This window comes from Panthera pardus, unplaced genomic scaffold (assembly GCF_024362965.1).
Source record: "Panthera pardus isolate Hobbes unplaced genomic scaffold, ASM2436296v1 HiC_scaffold_18, whole genome shotgun sequence".
Lineage (NCBI taxonomy): Eukaryota > Metazoa > Chordata > Mammalia > Carnivora > Felidae > Panthera > Panthera pardus.
In genome coordinates this window covers 16,611,962-16,631,600 of record NW_026526743.1, presented here as the reverse complement: position 1 = coordinate 16,631,600, position 19,639 = coordinate 16,611,962, and the positions used below count along the sequence as shown (strand labels likewise).

The following is a 19,639-nucleotide window of genomic DNA, read 5'->3' as shown; positions in this document are numbered from 1 at the left end:
CTAGATATGTAAGAAATAAATGTATTTGTGTGGGGTGTGTGTCTGTGTAAAGATAGGTCCATCCAGTGCAATGTACAACCTTGATTTGGATTTGGACCAATTTTTTGGTCACTTTGACCTACTCTAAGTGCAATTTGACCATCTTTATTTCACATTTATAGTGGATTACTGTACACAGGTTCATTCACTCAACAATCCTGGGCACGAAACTTGCTAATACAGTCACATTACTGGGAAGAGATCAAAGTGTTCAGTATAAGGTCCTGAAAGAGGAAGTTTTATTATTCCACTCCCCCAACCCTGGAAGAGTGGTGCATTTACAATTCTATCCGCCTCTGTACTGGAAGTTCAAACTTTTGTCATAAAAAAAAAAAAAAAAAAAAAAAAAAATCCATGAGGCAAGTTCAGGCTTACCAAAAAAAACGTACAACTTTAAGTTTCTCTCTCTCCGTGAACCACGGTAACATCTTTTTATGTATAAAGTTATTTTATTATTCTATTAGTCCATGGCCTCTCAACCTTAACCAATAATGTCCCCATAATATTAGAAAAGAATGGATGCCTACTTCGTGGGACTGTGTCAGAGGAAAAGGCAGTTATGCTAGGACTGGCTTTGAAATCATGTTTCTCGCAAACAAACAAAACTGTTGATTTTGCGTTCTTCCCCATAACAAGTATATTGGATCCAACAGAAAGATCATGTCTAAATTGTTTGTCAGATAAATTGATAACTTTTTTTTTTTAACCAGATCAAATTAGTGTTCAAGAAAGAAATAACTTGACCATCTTATCGGTTTTTCAGTCACACACATGCTCTTCTGCGAGTCCTACAGACACTAAAGGCAGGAGAAAAGCATGTTTGCATAACACAAATCATCATCAGTCACGCAACCATTGTTAATTATGGACAAAAACAAACCACAACAGCAGAGGTCCCTTCTTCTGTCAGCCAATCCCACAGTTAGAAAATGTCATTACCATGCAGCTTCAAGCACGAACCACCTCACCCAAAAGCATGAAGCATACAACCACACACCCAGCCGCCGAGGAACTCCCAGTCTGCCCGACTGTATCCGGTGTGGTCTCACACACATACACACCGAAGGGCCTGTCAAGATACCCCGAGGGTCTCTGCGAGTCTGAGGCTCCGGCTTGTCCCCGCCTCAGTTCCAGCTCCCCCCCCCCCCCCCCCCCCCCCCCGCACCGGCACCTGCCCGCCTGAGGGTCCCGCTTTCTGCAAATCCGGTAAGACCCTAGACTGCTCCACACCCTAGCAGTCTCCTGGCCCAATCACTCCACTAGGGCGCGCCCGACGCCTGCGCATTGAGCTCAGGCGGGCACTCCCAGAAACACCCGCGGCGCGGCCTTTGGGCGAGCGGGTTCGAGCGGCGGAATCCACGAACCGAGGGGAGGGTTAGTAGACTGGGCCTCCCAACGTCCCGGCCGGCCAGCCGCAGGCTTTCTGGTGTTGGACTACATTTCCCAGAGCCGCCGCGTCCCCAATGCGGCTTCATTTCCGTTTGTTCGTGCGATTTGGGGGCCTCGCGTGGGGAGGGCAGCGTCTGGAGGAGCTTGGCCCGGCTCCCGTTGGGCGGGCGAACCCGAAATCGGGGCTTGGACCCCAGGCGCCAGATCCTGGATCCTGAACTGCAGCTTCTGTCCAGGTGAGGATGTCCGGAATGCTGAGGCGGAAGCGTCACTGGAATTGTGTGTGTGGCGGTTTCTTGCCGTTTTGTGCCTGATACTGGTATGGGCGAATGGACGTATGCGGCTCTGGTTTTGTGTGTGAGCGTTTGCGTGAGTGAGAGTTGCAGCTCTGAGTAATAACTGCTGTCACAGTGTATTTGTGACCGCGTGCTTACCTGACGGGGAATGTGCCATGTGACAGTGTGATTGTGTGTGTACCTCTTGTGTGACTGGTGGTTTGCTTGTGACCGTGAGCTGTGCGACAGGACTGCTGTGACAGGGTGTTTAGACGGACTTGGGTCATTTTGAGGTTATTAATACGATTGTGTATTTTGTGTATTACTGGGGCTTCCTTGCGATTTTGAGGCGTTATGAGAGTGCTACTGTGACAACGGTGTTTGGGTCCACTTGTTTTCCTTGACCTGGTACGGTTGTGTTTTTCTCTTTTGAGTGCGTGCCATATATGTGACTGTGGGACTGTGAGTGTGCCACTTTCTCATGACTGTGTGAAGAGAGTAAAAGTGTTGTGAAAGTGTGTTTTGGGCCATGGGTATCTCTGATAGGGTGCTTGGATGTGCTGGAGTGTGTATATGCTCTGTATATGATTGGATTTTAAAGACAAAAGGTGGTCTGAGGATATAACGTTAATTTGGCAGTTGTGACTCTGGCTGCTTGACTATGGAAATGTGATTGTGCGTGACTTTGTCTAGTCATTTATATATTTTATAGCCTGTGACCTTATGGGAGTTTAGTGAGATACACAGATAAATTTGGGCGTTTGTATTTTGGGGGTTCATTCTGGGGCTGTCTGCCTTTGTATCATGAATCTCTTGTGACTTTGTCCTTAAAGAACTTGACCTCTTTCTCTTCTGACCTCAGTGACTCCCCCCCACCCCCACCTCTCCTTCACACATGGCCTATATTGCTTCATTTCTGTATTCATCCTTAGTTCACAGTGGGATCGTAGATGTAGGTTCCCTGCGGCTTCCAGGTGTCCTCTCACCTTATAGCCTTAAGGATACTGAATGGAGAAAAATGACAGGAAGGAAGGAAGTCAGAAATTTGAGCCTCTGAATGAAGACTATGAGTTACTTCTAAACCACAGCAGATAGCACCTTCAAAACAGGCCATTTGGAAATGTAATGGGGTTCCAGAGAATGTGCTAGAGGAGCCAGTCAGTCACACACTGTAGGGCCTGTGGCACTTCGCTGCAGGGCTCTATCTCCAGTGGACAGTTTTGAATCCGGAAATAAATTCTAGCCCAGGACAGCTGTGATCTTGGACCTTCTTTCCGATACAGAAAGTTCTAGTCTTCTGATTTTCCTCCACATTAAATGAAGGGTAGATGGGGGAGGGGAAAGAGAGTGTATTCTGATTTAGAGTATATCCTAAGAAAGGCCAAGTATCTCATGATTGGTTTTTCTTTTCCTGAGAGTAGAGCCCAGAAGAGGAAAAAATGGCTGTTACACATTCAAAACCAAAGTCCAAGGTGAGTAGATGTTACCTCTTAGTTTCCGGAAATGCTTTTATTTTTTCAGGATATAGGAATCTTTGTTTTCTTTTTGAAATTTCCTAGTTAAGCTTTCTCAAATGATGGAGGTGGCAAGGCAATTTTCTGTAGATTGGGAGCATGGAATATGTGTAGTTAATTATGATAGATACTTCCCAATAGTGAGGAAGTATGGATTTGAGATTCATACATTTTAAAAGGAGATAATATTGTGTTCTTTTTTAAAAATTTTTTTAAATGTTTATTTCTGAGAGAGAGAGAGAGAGAGAGAGAGAGACAGCACAAGTGCACAAGTGGGGGAGGGGCTGAGAGAGGGAGACAGAATCTGAAGCCGACTCCAGGCTCTGAGCTGTCAGCACAGAACCCCACATGGGGCTTGAACCCACAAGCTGTGAGATCATGACCTGAGCTGAAGTCAGACGCTTAACTGACTGAGCCACCCAGGCACCCCTATATTGTGTTATTTCTGACATAGCAGTATTATGGGTTTTTTTTTTACTTTTCCTGTTTATTAATTTTCAAACGTACACAAAAGTATAATGAACCATCATAGGCCCAGCTCAAAAGGTATCACTTGCCAATCTTATTTATTCTGCCTTCAGTTCAAACTCCTTTCTAATTAGCCTCTTGATTTCTTCTTTGATTTATGGGTTATTTAGAAATATGTTATTTAGTTTTTGGGTATTATGAGGATCTTCCAGAGATCTTTTTGTTACTGATTTCATTCCATTGTGTTCAGAGAAATACATTGTATGACTTGAATTCTTTAAAATTCATTAAGATTGGTTTTGTGACCCCAAAATGTGTGGTCTATCTTAGTAAATGTTTGGTATGCACTTAGAAAGACTATTCTGCTATTGTTGAGTGGAATGTTCCATAAATGTCAGCTAGGTAAGGTAGATTGATAGCATTGCTTAAATCCTCTGTAACTTTACTGATTTTCTGTCTTGGATTTATTTCTTTCTCCTTGTAATTTCTATGGGTTTCTGTTTCATGTATTTTGAAACTCTGTTATTAGATCATAAATGTTTTAGATAGTATGTCCTAATGGTAAATTGATCCCTTTATCCTTATGAAATGCTCTTCTTTATTCCTGGTAGTAGTCTTTGCTCTGAGCATCTACTTTGTCTGATATTTAATGTTGCCACTCCAGCTTTCTTTTCGTTTGTGTTAGCATGCAATATCTTTTTCTATCCTTTTTTTTTTTAACCTGTTTGTGTTCTGGTATTAGGGGGCATTTTTTGTCGGCCATATTCAGTTTTTATACAGTTTGACAATTTCTGTCTTATAATTAAAGTATTTATACCATTTATATTTAGTGTGATTATTGATGTGGTTTGGGTCAAATCCATCATCTTGTCCCATCTGTTCCCTATTCTCTTTTCCTTTTCTGCCTTCTATTGGATTGGCGGAGAGAGTGTCAAACTAACAATACCAATATTTTTACTAACCATCTGAATACAGAAAAACAATCAAGACTTCCTGGAGTTCAATAGGATAAAACCTGTCCTACAGTTAGGCTCATTTGTTTCATCTTATACTTTTAGTGATTCCCCCCCCCCCTTTGATTTAATTTTATTTTAAAATTATATAAAATATTTATTTCCAAAATAAAAACTACAGACAAGGTAAATTCAGAGAAGTCTGGTGTCCATTCCTGTCCTTTCCACCCTGTTCCCTTTTTCCTTCTATAGATAACTACCTGTACTTCTCTTTGGTTTGTTCTTCTATTTTTCTTTTAAATGGTACATGTTTATGTATATGTGTTTGTATGTATATGTATGTAACTAAAAGGGAGTATTGTACGTATACTACACTATATCTTTTTCTTTCTCATATGTTTAATGTATTCTGGAGATCATTTTTTAGCAGCCTAGAGAGATCTTTCTTATTCTATTTTATAATTATCTATTTCTTGATTGGCAGTAATAGTTTATTCACCCAGTCTTTTAATTTTTATTAAAAAAATTTTTTTTAACATTTATTCATTTTTGAGAGACAGAAAGAGGGTGTGAGTGGCGGGGGGGTGGGGCAGAGAGAGAGAGAGGGAGACACAGAATCCAAAGCAGTCTCCAGGCTCTGAGCTGTTACTCAGAGCCCAATGTAGGGCTCAAACCCACAAACCATGAGACCATGGCCTGAACTGATGTTGGATGCTTAACTGACTGAGCCACCCAGGTGCCCCTATTCACCCAGTCTTCTGAGTGGGCATTTGGTTTTTGCCCCAATATTTTTCCATTGTATAATATAGCAATCAATAACAGTATGTATGGTTTCTATTTGTAAAGGTTTATCTTTCAGATTTCTGGCCTACTTTTAGCTTATGTTGTGGTTTTTGACATAGATTCTACCTGAATTACAACTCTTGAGCAATAATAAAATGGAAACTTTTTCTATAAAGTTTATAGAAAATTTCAAACATATATGAAAGTAAAAAGTATGGTGTAGTGCATCCCCCTGTACCCTACCCATCACTCACCTTCAGCAAATATCAGTTTATAGCTAAACATGTTTCATCTCTAGATCCCTCTCCTCACAAAAAAAAGGATTATTTTGAAGTAAATTGCAGATATGAAATTTCATCCACAAATATTTTAATACGTGTTTCTAAAAGATAAGAGCTTTTTATTTAAAGAACATAAGCACAATATCATTACTACTTAAAAAAAATCCTTGCTACTGTCTTAATGTTATGAAATAGCCAGTCAGTGTTAAGATTTCTCCTATTGTCCATAAATATGCATTAGAATTGAGATCCAACAATGCCTATTTAGTCTATTTAGTGTAATAGTGTGATGTGTTTCTTGATCTTTCTTTCTCTTCTCTTACAGTTTATTTGTTCCAGAAACAGAGTTTTCTTATAAAGTTACCCATATTCTGGATTTTGTTCTTGCTTATGTGTTGTGTCATTTAACATGTTTTGTATTTCTTCTAAACTGGTATTTAATTCTAGAGGCTTGATGACGTTTTTTTGTGGTTTTGCTTGTTTGCTTTGTACTAATCCTTTGTACATAATGGTGCGTATATCTATGACATGGTGCATAACATTTGGTTGTTTTCCTTTATGTGATATTAGCAGCCATAGGTTGTCTTTTCTTGGAATTTATTATTTTTATCAGGAGTCATAAAATGATACTGTAATTCTGTCATTTCTTCTGCAGTTATTAGCTAGAATACTTCTGTAAAGGGAACCATCCTGTCATCAGTGTCTTGGTTACTCTGAAGTATAACTTATGTAAAAAAATATTAGGATAAAAGCTTGATTTTTCTCATTGTTTTTCAGCATCTTTGAAAGTTCATCCTGTGTTTTCCTTTTAAATTATTATATATGGGACGCCTAGGTGGCTCAGTCAAGTGTCTGACTCTTGATTTTGGCTCAGCTCATGATCTCATGATTTGTGAGTTCAAGCCCTGCATCAAGTTCCATGCCAACAGTGCAGAGCCTGCTTGAGATTCTCTCTCTCCCCCTCTCTCTGCTCCCCCCGCTCATTTTCTCTCTCTCTCTCAAAATAAATAAAGAAACTTTAAAAGAATTATTTTTATGGACTTGTGGATTTAATTATATTTTACATGTGTCACTCTATAGCAATTACTGTTCTTTTTCATACTCCGATTGTTCATCTTTGGCCTATGGGATCCTCTTTATCCCCTCTGATTTGGTTCCTTTTGGATTCTGTGGCCCTGGTCCCTGAAATGGGAGAAGGCTTTTGTGTGGTACTCCGTTGGCAGTGAAACGATTCTCTACATCTGTGCTGATCCATCTGACCCTCTGTTGGGGCTGTTCCATGGGGGAAAATAGAACAGTGTGAGAGCTAGTGCTTTCTTTGGGTGCTTTACTTGACTAGTAAGTATTTAAAAGCTTGACTGTTACTTTCATTTTGGCTTATTGTCTTAGTTTTTCTGACAACTAGCAGCTCAACTATTTTCAGCTCCTTTTTTGATAGTGGGTGTGGTATCAATTTTGTCAAGGTTCTTGATAGTGTATATAAATCCTCTGTATTGTTACTGACATTTTCATCTACTTGTTCTGTTAGTTACTGAGAGAAAGATGTTAAAATTTCTAAAACTGATTGTGGATCTGTCCATTTCTTCCTTTAGTTCTGTTAGTTTTTGCTTCATATATTTTGATGCTTTATTAAATCTGTGTACCTTTAGGATTTCTGTCTTCTTGATGAATTTGTCCTCTTTTTCTCTTATATTACTCTGTCTTGGTCTCTGTTTTGTCTTATATTAATACAGCTACACAGGCTTTCGTATGCTTACTACTATAAAATGGTGGAGGTATATCTTTTCTGCCTCTCTCTTTTTTTTTAAGTTTTTATTTAAATTTCAGTTAGTTAAGATACAGTGTAATATTACTTTCTGGTGTATAATATAGTGATTCAGCACTTCCATACAAGACCCAATGCTCATCTCAGCAAGTGCACTCCTTAATCTCTATCACCTATGTTACCAATTCTCCCAGCTACTTCACCTCTGGTAACCATCAGTTTGTTCTCTATAGTTAAGAGTCTGTTTCTTGGTTTGACTTTCTTTTCTTTTCCCTTTGTTCATTTGTTTTGTTTTTTAAATTCTACATATAGTGAAATCTTACGGTATTTGTCTTTCTTGGACTGAGGTATTTTGCTTAGTGTAATACTCTCTAGCTCCATCCATGTTGTTGCAAATTACAAGATTTCATTCTTTTTATGGCTGAGTAATATTCCTCCGTGTGTGTGTGTGTGTGTGTGTGTGTGTGTGTGTGTGTGTGTAAACCCACATATACACTACATCTTCTTTATCCATTCATCAGTCAGTGGATACTTGGGCTGTTTCTATAGTTTGGCTATTGTTGACAGTGCTGGTATAAACATTAGTGTGCATGAATCCCTTTGAATTAAATTTTTTTTTTTCAAATTTGTATTTTTGTATTCTTTGGATAAATGTCCAATAGTGTAATTGCTGGATTGTGGGGTAGTTCTATTTTTAGCTTTTTGAGGAATCTCCATTCTATTTTCCAGAGTGGCTGCACCAGTTTGCATTCCTGCCAACAGTGCACAGGGGTTCCCCTTTCACCACATCCTCGCCACGACCTGTTGTTTCTTATATTGTTGATTTTAGCCATTCTGACAGATGTGAGGTGATATCTCATTGTGGTTTTGATTTGTATTTCCCTGATGATCAGTGATTTGAGCATCTTTTCATGTGTTTGTTGTCTTATATTAATATAGGTATGTAGGTTTTCTTACGCTTAGTATTTATATGGTGTATCTTCCTCCACAATTTTACTTTCAACCCATTTATATCTTTAAACTTAAAGCACATTTCTTATAAAGAGCATAAAGTTGGAATTTGCTTTTTTCCCTTGTCTTGACATTGTCTTTTTTTTTTTTTTTTAAACGTTTATTTATTTTTGAGACAGAGAGAGACAGAGCATGAACAGGGGAGGGGCAGAGGGAGAGGGAGACACAGAATCCGAAACAGACTCCAGGCTCTGAGCTGTCAGCACAGAGCCCGACGCGGGGCTCGAACTCACGGCCCGTGAGATCATGACCTGAGCCGAAGTCGGACGCCCAACCGACCAAGCCAGTCAGACGCCCAACCGACCAAGCCACCCAGGCGCCCTGACATTGTCTTTTAATTGGAGTGGTTGGACTGTTGACCTTTAATGAAATTACAATTTAGTTTAATCCCTGCTGGGGACAGGAGCTCCCCTATATATCTCTTAAGAAGTGCTTGGCACTTTTTACAGTTAGTACCCTTAAATTTCCTTGTGTCTTTAGCTTTGTGCTGAAGTTATGATTTTTCATCTTATCTGAAGTATTTTTGGTTGTTAACATGGTCAGTTATCTATTGAGCTTTCCACATGTGGAAGAAGTAGAATTTATAATTAAATGTTTATCAAATACCTACATGATTGACTTTCTATAGGGACAGTGGTTCTCCCTAGAAAGTGTTTTAGAAATATATCTGGATGCTTTTGAATGTTAAAATAACTGAGTTGAATGTGAAATCTTCTGGCTTTTTGAAGGACTGAAGCCATGGATCTTAATTACAGGACAGAGAACTTTTCTATAAAGGGATAGACAGTAAATACTTTAAGCTTTATGGGCCAGATGGTCTCTGTTGCAGTTAATCAGTTCTGCTACTGTAGTGTGAAAGTAGTCAAAGACAGTTTATAAACAAACGAGTGTAGATGTGTTCCAGTAAAATTTATTTACAAAAATATTTGTGGGCAGTAGTTTGCTAACTTTTTTTTTTAAACGTTTATTTATTATTGAAAGACAGAGACAGAGCGTGAGCAGGGGAGGGGCAGAGAGAGAGGGAGACACAGAATCTGAAGCAGGCTCCAGGCTCTGAGCTGTCAGGACAGAGCCCGACGCGGGGTTCAAACTCACAAACCGCGAGATCACGACCTGAGCCGAAGTCGGATGCTTAACCAACTGAGCCACCCAGGCGCCCCTGCTAACTTCTAATCTAGATGTTCTGCAGTACACAGCAAATAATTATTCTATGACCTGTAAAATGAAGACCATTGCTATGGAAAAGAATGTGTTTATAATTAACTGGGTCTAGAACTTCTCACATAACACATTATTTTTGCATGATTTTTACAAACTTTTGAATTCATCATGTTGCTGTTATTGCATGGTTTTACTATTAGCTGAATCTTCCAGGAATGATTGAGAAAAGATTATACTTTGTTTTATTCAGAAATTTATCGAGATTTTTTTAAACAAGTGAAAAAGTTACAGCACTGATCACAACACCACTTGTGATAGTTTCCTTACCAGTATCACATACTTGTAGAAGCTTGCATTTGTAGATAACAAATTTCATTGATTTTGTACACACACATGAACATATCACACACATACATATATACACATACATAAATACACATATATAGACCTTATTAAAAAATATCAAATATAAATAAAATTTGTCACCATTACTTAGTTGAAGACTTCTGGGGAAGATGCTAGAGTAGGAGGAACCTAAGCTCACCTCGTCCCATGGATACAAGTAGATAAAACCCACATCAGTGTAAATAATTCACAAAACGACCTGAAGACTGGCAGAACAGACTCTCCACAGCTAAATGTAGAGAATAGGCCACATTGTAGAGGGTAGGAGGGTAGAGATGCAGTTGGGAGCTAAGTAGACCCACAGTACTATGGGAGAGAAGGACACTGCTGTAGGCATGGAAAGGGGAAAAAAAAGAGAGAGACCCTCACACCAAGCACTTCCACATGGGGAGATGAACCCCCTTAACGTTTGTCTTTGAAAATAAGAGGGGCTGGGGTACCTGGGTGGTTCTGTCGGTTGGTTAAGCATCCAACTTTGGCTCAGGTCATGATCTCGCTGACAGTGTGGAGCCTGCTTGGGATTCTCTCTCTCCCGCTCTCTCTCTGCCCCTCCCCCACTTGCATGCATGTGCTGTCTCTCTTTCTTTCTCTCTCTCTCAAAAACCCCAAAACTTTAGAAAATCAGAGTGGCTGAATTTCATAAGTTCTTGGAAACAGTGGGGCTTAACACCTGGAACTTTAAAAATCACTAGGCTTGGCTCTGGGAGAGTTGGGAAGGTGAGAGGAAACTGAGTCTCTGCTCTTAGAGACACAGCACAATAAACAGCCCCACAGAGATACAAGATAAAAGCAGTAGTTTAAAAAATGCTTGGAGTATGTTGGGGGGATTTGTTTACTAATCTCAGAACTTGTGCTGAAGGGTCAGGAATCATTGGGAGACATCTCCAAGAACAAAAGGGCTGACAGGTACCAGTTTTCCTTCCCCAGCCCCCAGCCTACACACACAGACACCTATGAGAGCCAGTACAGCACTAATATTTGTTACATAATTTGCTAACAATGTCCCTGTCCCTGAATATTTCTGTGGATCTGCCCCTTCCAGCCAGGCCTCTGCTCCAGGTCCCTTCCCACAGCAGACCTGTGCAAACTTTGTGAATACCCTACACCCAACACCTGCATTCTCCTGAGGACCTGCCCCTCCAATATGCTAGGCTGAAGCTTTTCCAAAAGTGGTGCCACAAGCTTGGCAGTGTGCAAGTAGCCCTGACATGAGCCAGCAGTCACTCCAGTGTGACTCCTGCCTGGGGGAGAAGGGAAGATAACCACATATACCAGTCTACCTGTAGCCCCAGCAGTGAGCTGGGGGCAGATCTCTGGTCTGACTACAGTCCCTGCCCACCAATGAAAGCTTCTCAGGGGACAGTGCATGGAATGTGCCCTGCAGTTTGGTGCCACTGCATCTCTGGCAAACATCCGGTGTGACTCACCTTAAGCCCAGTGCAGCCCCCGACTTGCCCATAAACAACACAGGGACCAAAATCTGTCCACAAATGGCTCAGCCACAACAGGAGACCGCATGCGACACACATAAAAGACACTCCTGAAGTGCCAGGTTCTGGTGAACAGGGGACATTGCACTGCAGGGCACTATAGGACCTCTTCTTCATAAGGCGCTACTTTTAAGAGCAGTAGGCATAGCTGACTTTCCTAACGCATGGAAACAGACATAAAGAGATAAAATGAAGAGACAAAGGAATGTGTCTCAAACGGAAGAACAAAACAAAATCACAGCAGGAGACCTAAGCAAAATAGAGATAAGTAATATATGCCTGGTAGAGAATTTAAAGTAATGGTCATAAAGATACTCACTAGACTTGAGAAAAGAGTGGAGGACCTCAGTGAGACACTTAACAAAGAGAAAACATAAAAAAGAACCAATCAGAGATGAACTCAATAACTGAAATTAAAAATACACTAGATGGAATCAGTAGTAGGCTAGAGAAAGCAGAAAAAACAGGAGGGCAGAGTAATGGAAAGCAATCATGCTGAATAAGAAAGAGAAAAAATAATTTAAAAAATGAGAATAGTCTCAGAAAACTGAAACCATCAAGTGTAATCACATTCACTTTATAAGGATCCCAGAAGGAGAAGAGAGCAAAGAAGGTAGAAAACTTATTTGAAGAAATAATAGCAGAAACTTCCCAAATTTGGGAAAGGAAACAAATCCAGATCCGGAGGCACAGAGAACCCCCAACAAAATCAGCACACGGAGGTCCACACCAAGACACACAGTAATTCAAATGGCAAAAAGGAGTGATAAAGAGAAAATTCTAAAAGCAAGAGAAGACAAAACAGTTACATACAAGGGAAAATCCCATAAGGCTATCAGCTTATTTTTTGGCAGAAGCTTTGCAGGCCAGAAGGGAATGCCATGATATACATAGAGTGCTGAAAGAAAACCCCGCAGTTAAGAATACTCTGGCAGAACTATCATTCAGAATAGAAGAAGAGACAAAGAGTTTCCCAGAAAAAAGTTAAAAAAATTCATGACCACTAAACCAGCCCTACGTGGAACGTTAAAGGAGACTCTGAGTGGAAAGGAAAGACCATAAGTAGTAATAATAAAGTAGGAAGAACACGGGCACCTGGGTGGCTCAGTCGGTTAAGCGGCCAACTTCGGCTCAGGTCATGATCTCACGGTCCGTGAGTTCGAGCCCCACATCGGGCTCTGTGCTGACAGCTCAGAGCCTGGAGCCTGTTTCAGATTCTGTGTCTCCCTCTCTCTGACCCTCCCCTGTTCATGCTCTGTCTCTGTCTCAAAAATAAATAAACATTAAAAAAAAAAAGTAGGAAGAACAAAAGCAATAAAATTAAGTATATCTATAAAAATCAGTCAAGGGATTCACAAAAGAAAAGGATGTAAAGTATGACACCATATACCTAAAATGCAGAGGGGGGAGGAGTAAAGAATGGGTTCAAACTTAAGCAACCACCAACTTAATATAGACCACTATATGCAGAAGATGTTATACACAAACCTAATTGTAACCAAAATAGAAAACCAGAAATAGATATGCAAAAAATAAAGAGGAAGGAATCCAAGTATATCACTAAAGAAACCTAATGAGAGAAGAAAGGAATAGAGAAGACATACAAAAACAACCGTAACAAAATGTAAAACAAGTAAACAAAATGGCAATAGGGACACACATCAATAATTACTTTGAATGTACATGGACTAAACACTGCAATCAAAAGGCATAGGGTGACAGAATGGGGAAAAATGCAAGACCCATCTCTGTGTTGCATACAGGAGACTCATTTCAGATCTGAAGACACATGCAGATTGAAAGTGAAGGGTTAGAAGAACAGTTGTCATGTAAATGTAAGTGAAAAGAACGTTGGGGTAGCAATACTTATATCGGACAAAATAAGACATTAAAACAACAAAAATGTAAAAATAGACAAAGCACACTATCTAATGATAAAAGGAACAACCCAACAAGAATATATATCAATTGTAAATACTTACGCACCAAACATGGGACACCCAAATAAATAAAGCATCTAATAACAAACATAAAGGGAGGAAGTAATTGATAGTAATATAATAATAGGAGACTTTACCATCCTACTTACATCAATAGACAAATCATCCAAAAGAAAATCAATAGGGAAACCATGGCTTTGAAAGACACATTCAACCAGATGGATCAAATGATATATTCAGAACATTCCATCCTAAAACAGCAGAATATACATTCTATTCAAGTGCAAATGGAATGTTCTCCAGAATAGATCACATATTAGGCAATAAAACAAGTCTCAACAGTGGCACCTCGGTGGCTCAGTTGGTTAAGTGTCCAACTTCAGCTCAGGTCATGATTTGCCATCTGTGAGTTGCCATCGTGTTGGGCTCTATGCTGATAGCTCAGAGCCTGGAGCCTTCTTCAGATTCTGTGTCTCCCTCTCTCTCTGTCCCTCCCCCACTCATGCTGTTGTCTCTCAAAAATGAATAAACATTAAAAAAATAAAAAAATACAAGTTTCAACAAATTCAAAAGATTAAAGTCCTATTATGCAACTTTTCCAAACACAACACTATTAAGCTAGATCAACCATAAGAAAAAATCTGGAAAGAACACAAAATACATGGAGGTTAAGTAACATGCTATTAAACAATGAATGGGCCAAGCAAGAAAAGAGGAAATCAAAAAATACATAGAGATAAATGAAAATGAAAACACAATGATCCAAAACCTTTGGGATGCAGCAAAAGCTGTTCTAAGAGGGAAGTTTGTAGCAATACATGCCTACCTCAAGGAGCAAGAAAAATCTTAAATAAACAACGTAAACTTACACCTAAAGCAGCTAGAAAGAGAACTAACAAGACCCCAAACCAGTAGAAGGAAGGAAATAATAAAGATTAGAGCCCAAGTAAATGAAATAGAAACTTGAAAAAGAAATAGCTGGTTCTTTGAAAAGATCAACAAAATTAATAAACATTTAGGCAGACTAATCAAAAAGACAAAAAAAAAAAAAGAGGAATCTAAACAAAATCATAAATGAAGGAGAAATAACTGACACTACAGAAATACAAAAGATTATAAGAGAATATTATGAAAAATTATATGCTAACAAACTGGACAACCTAGAAGAAATTGAGGAATTTCTAGAAACATGTAAACTACCAAAATTGAACTGGAAAAAATAGAAAATTTGAATAGCCTGGTTACTAGCAATGAAATTGAATCAGTAATCAAAAAACTCCCAATAAATGAAATTCCAGGACCAGATGGCTTCACAGGTGAATTCTACCAAACATTTATTAAAGAGTTAATGCCTAGTCTCAAACTATTGCAAAAAACAGAGGAGGAAGGAAAACTTCTTCTTTCATTCTATGAGGCCAGCATTACCCTGAGACCAAAACCAGATAAAGACACCAGTAAAAAAGAGAAATACAGGGGCATCTGGGTGGCTCAGTCGGTTAAGCGTCCGACTTCAGCTCAGGTCATGATCTCCCAGTTTGTGAGTTCAAGCCCTGCATCAGGCTCTGTGCTGACAGCTCAGAGCCTGGAGCCTGCTTCAGATTCTGTGTCTCCCTCTCTCTGCCCCTCCCCTGTTCATGCTCTGTGTCTCTCTCTTTCAAAAATAAATAAACATTTAATTAAAAAAAAAAAAGAAATACAGGCCAATATCTCTGTTGAACATAGATGCAAAATTCTTCAATAAAATACTACCAAACCGCATCCAACAATACATTAAAAAAAAATCATTCACCGTGATCACGTGGGATTTATTCCTGAGATGCAAGGGTTGTTCAGTATTCACAAATTAATCAGTGTCATACATCACATCAACAAGAGAAAGGATAAATACCATATGATCATTTCATGCATTTCAGTAGATGCAGAAAAAGCACTTGACAAAGTATATCCATTTATGATAAAAACCCTCAACAAAGTAGATTTAGAGAGAACAGTCCTCAAGATAGTAAAGGCCATCTATGAAAAACCCATACCTAACATCATACTTAATGGGAAAAACTGGGAAACCCTAAGACCAGGAACAAGACAAGGACGTCCACTCTCACAATGTTTTGTTTTAAATGTTTATCCATTTTGAGAGGTGTGCGGGTACATGGGGAAGAGGCAGAGAGAGAATCCCAAGCAGTCTCCATGCTGTCAGTGCACAGCCTGACGTGGGACTAGGTCTCATGAACCATGAGATCATGACCTGAGCTGAAATCCAGAGTCAGAAGCTTAACCTGCTGAGTCATCAGGCGCCCCCACTCTTACCACTTTTTTCAACATAGTACTGGAAGGCCTAGTCATAGTAATCAGACAACAAAAAGAAGTAAAAGGCATCTAAATCAGTAAGGAAGCAGTGAAACTTTCACTATTTGCAGATGACATAATATATATTTAAAACCCAAAAGATTCTACCAAAAAACTACGAGAAGTGATAAATGAATTCACTAAGTTCACAGGATACAAAATCAATATACAGAAATCCATTAAACAGCAGAACAAGGGGTGCCTGGGTGGCTCAGTCTTAGTTAAGAGTCCGACTTTGGCTCACGTCATGAACTCATGGTTTGTGGGTTCAAGCCCTGCATCAGGCTCTCTGCTGTCAGCACAGAGCCTGCTTCAGATCCTCTGTCTTCTCCTCTCTCTATCCCTCCCCCACTCAAAAATAAATTAACAATTAAAAAAAAACACACAGAAAGAAAAGTTAAAACAATCCTGGGGAGGGGGTACCTGGGTGGCTCAGTCAGCTAAGCGTCTGACTCTTGATTTTGGCTCAGGTCATGATCTCACAGTTCATGGGTTTGGGCCCCTGCCTCAGGCTCCATGTTGACAGTGCAGAACCTCCTTAGGATTCTCTCTCTCTGCCCTCTCCTGCTCACATGCTCACTCTCTCAAAATAAATAAATAATAGAAAATAATCCCATTTACAATTGTACCAAAAAGAATAAAATACTTAGGAATAAACTTAACCAAGGAGGTGACAGATCTATACTCGGAAAACTTTAAAATAAATGAAAGATTAAAGAAATTGAAATTGATGAAATTGAAAAAAGAAAGAAATTTAAGACAACACAAATGTAAAGATATTCCATGCTCATGGGTTGGAAGAACAAATACTGTTAAAATGTCCATACTTCCCAAAGCAATCTACAGATTTAATGAAATCTCTGTCAAAATACCAACATCATTTTTCACAGAACTAGAGCAGTAACCCTAAAATTCATATGGAACCACAAAAGACCCCCATTAGCCATCTTGAGAAAGAAGAACAAAGCTGGAGGTATAACAATTCCAGATTTCAAGGTATACTAAAAAGCTATAGTAATCAATATAGTGTGGTACTGGCACAAAAACAGATTGGTGGAACAGAATAGAGTGCTCAGGCATAAACCCACGATTATATGGTCAATTAGTCTTTCACAAAGGAGGCAAGGGTATGCAATGGGAAGAAGTCTCTTCAACAAATGGTGTTTGGAAAATCGAACAGCTACATACAAAAGAATGAAACTGGATCACTGTCTTATACCATATATAAAAATTTAAAAGTCAGTTAAGAATCTAAATGTGAGATCTGAAACCATAAAAATTCTAAAAGAAAACACAGACAGTAATTACTCTGATCAGCCATAGCAACACTTTTCTAGATATGTCTCTTGAGGCAGGGGGAACAGAAACAAAAATAAACTATTGGGATTACTTCAAAATAAAAATCTTTGCACAGCAAAAGAAACATTCAGCAAAACTAAAAGACAGCTTATTGAATGGGAGAAGATATTTGCAAATGACATATCTGATAAAGGGGTAGAATCCAAAATATATATTTAAAAAAAGCTATATAAATCAACAAAAACCCCTAATCAATTAAAAAATGGGCAGAAGACATGAACATTTTTTTCAAGGAAGACCCACAGATGGCCAACAAACATAAAGAGAGGCTCCATATCACTCGTCATCAGGGAAATGCAAGTCAAAACCACAATGAGAATTACCTCACACCTGTCAGAATGGCTAAAATCAAAAACACAAGAAACAATATGTATTGGTGACGATGTAGAGAAAAAGGAACCCTGGTGCACAATTGGTAGAAATGCAAACTGGTGCAGCCACTCTGGGAAACTGTGTGGGTTCCTCAAAAAATTATAAATAGAACTACCCTATGATCCAGCAATTGTACAACCAGTATTTACCCAAAGAATACCAAAACACTAATTCAAAGGGATACGTACATCCCTATGTTTGTAGCAGCATTATTTACAATAGCCAAGATATTACCATATTATCTAGTAATTGAACTATTGATATTTACCCAAAGACTATGAGAACACGAATTTAAAAAGATATAGGTACCCCTATGTTTACTGCAGCATTATTAATAATATCTAAATTATAGAAACAGCCCAAGTGTCCATTTATAGATGAGTGGATAAAGAAGTAGTATGTGTATATATATATATACACACACACACACACACACACACATACATACACACACACACACAATGGAATATTACCTAGTCATAAGAAAGAATGAAATATTGCCATTTACAACAACATGAATGGATCTAGAGAGTATAATGCTAAATGAAATTAGAGGAAGACAAATACTGTATGATTTCACTAATGTGAAATTTAAGAAAGAAAGCAAAGAAAGCAAGAAGACAAACCAAGAAATAGGCTCTTAACTATAGAGAACAAACTGATGGTTACCAGAGGGGCAGTTGGGTGGGGTTGTATATAAAATAGGTGAAGGGGATTAAGAGTACACTTAACATGATAAGCACTGAATAATGTATAGAATTGTTTAATCAGTATATTGTACACCTGAAAACAATATAACGTGTGTTAACTATACTGGAATTAAAATTTTTTAAATGGAACTTAAAAATATGCTTAGTTGAATATTGTCATCTTGTAAATCTGATTTGTTTATTTTAAGTAGTTGCAAGCAAGCATTTAATTGTGCCTTTTAATGTGTATAACTGTTGGTCATTATCTCTATTTTTGGCATAAAGGATATAAATGTATTATCTATAATTTTTTTTCAGAAAGAGTAGAGAAGTTGTTGTAAATATTGTCTTTTTGTATATAGAGAACATTAAGTTTGATCAGAGTAACAACCATCACCTGTATGTGTCCCAGTTAGTATTTTTTTGGTGATGGGAGCAAGAGACAGGAAGAAGAGAGCAACAAAGATAATTCTAACTTACTCACTTGGAACTTTGCAAAAAGCATGGTCTCATGGTTCGGTTTTCTTGTCTCTAGCTCTGCCTTTTTCAGACTGTGTGCTTCTCTAAGATAGGAATCCAGAGGAGGATTGATCATTTCTTGGAGCACTAAAAACCATGGCTCAGGTAAATTGGTGTTTTTTCATGCTCTGTTTAAGTAGTCACTTTTTTTACAGAGTATGTGCATATTTGCATTCCTTATTTCTGAAATGTCCTTCCTAACTGACCCCACTCAGCAATGTGCTCCCCAGCATTCCAGTCTTATAAGTGATGCGGATCTTTCCTAAGTTTGTCTTTCTAATCAACCTATATTCACATAATTATTCAAAAATACTTGGAGCATCTTTGACTAGAAGCACTGATTTAACGAAAGCAGATTCCCTGATTTTATAAGATAGAGAAGGTTGTTAAGTGTACCACACATGAGAAAACTTTGAACTTCTCTTTATACCTAAGTTTCCTGGTTAGACAAGATCATTAGTTTTGACTAGCCTCAGAGCTCATGCTTTGTGAGCTTTTAAGATCCATTAGAACATGATTAGAGCCTGAAAGAGATCAGGGATTTTCCCTGGTAATCCATAATTGACATAAAGCAATAATATGGATAACTTTGAGAGTCAGAGTTATGTGTTAATCTTGTACATGTAAGTTTAGATGATCTTTTCTACCTTTCTGTTGCTTAGAACAAGGAAAAATGTACATTTTATAAGTGATAAATAGTAACAAGAAAGATCATCATTCACACGCAAAAGTTGTTGAGAATTGTAGACTCCCAAAAGTAAGAAATGCTTATGAGATTATTATATAAGCTAAATGTGTAAATAATGCACACTTCGTAAGTCAGACATTCATTATATGGAACTATTTTGCAGCCTATTAAAATATATACTAAATTATTGGT

At 38.6% G+C, this 19,639-nt stretch overlaps 1 protein-coding gene across 3 annotated transcripts in view; it reads left to right on the top strand.

The window, feature by feature from the left end:
- The first annotated feature begins 1,560 nt into the window (after positions 1–1,560).
- LOC109256556 (zinc finger protein 420) overlaps positions 1,561–19,639 on the top strand; it is a 37,353-nt gene continuing 19,274 nt past the window's right edge. Inside the window, exons 1-3 of one of the 3 annotated variants that reach the window (XM_019431953.2) lie at positions 1,565–1,664; positions 3,125–3,175; positions 18,776–18,864. In XM_019431953.2, coding sequence (XP_019287498.1) covers positions 18,856–18,864 — 9 coding nt within the window. In that variant the 5' untranslated portion in view covers positions 1,565–1,664; positions 3,125–3,175; positions 18,776–18,855. Of the gene's footprint in view, positions 1,665–3,124; positions 3,176–18,775; positions 18,865–19,639 lie in introns of all 3 variants that reach the window. The other 2 variants (XM_019431955.2, XM_019431957.2) reach the window with 2 other exon arrangements.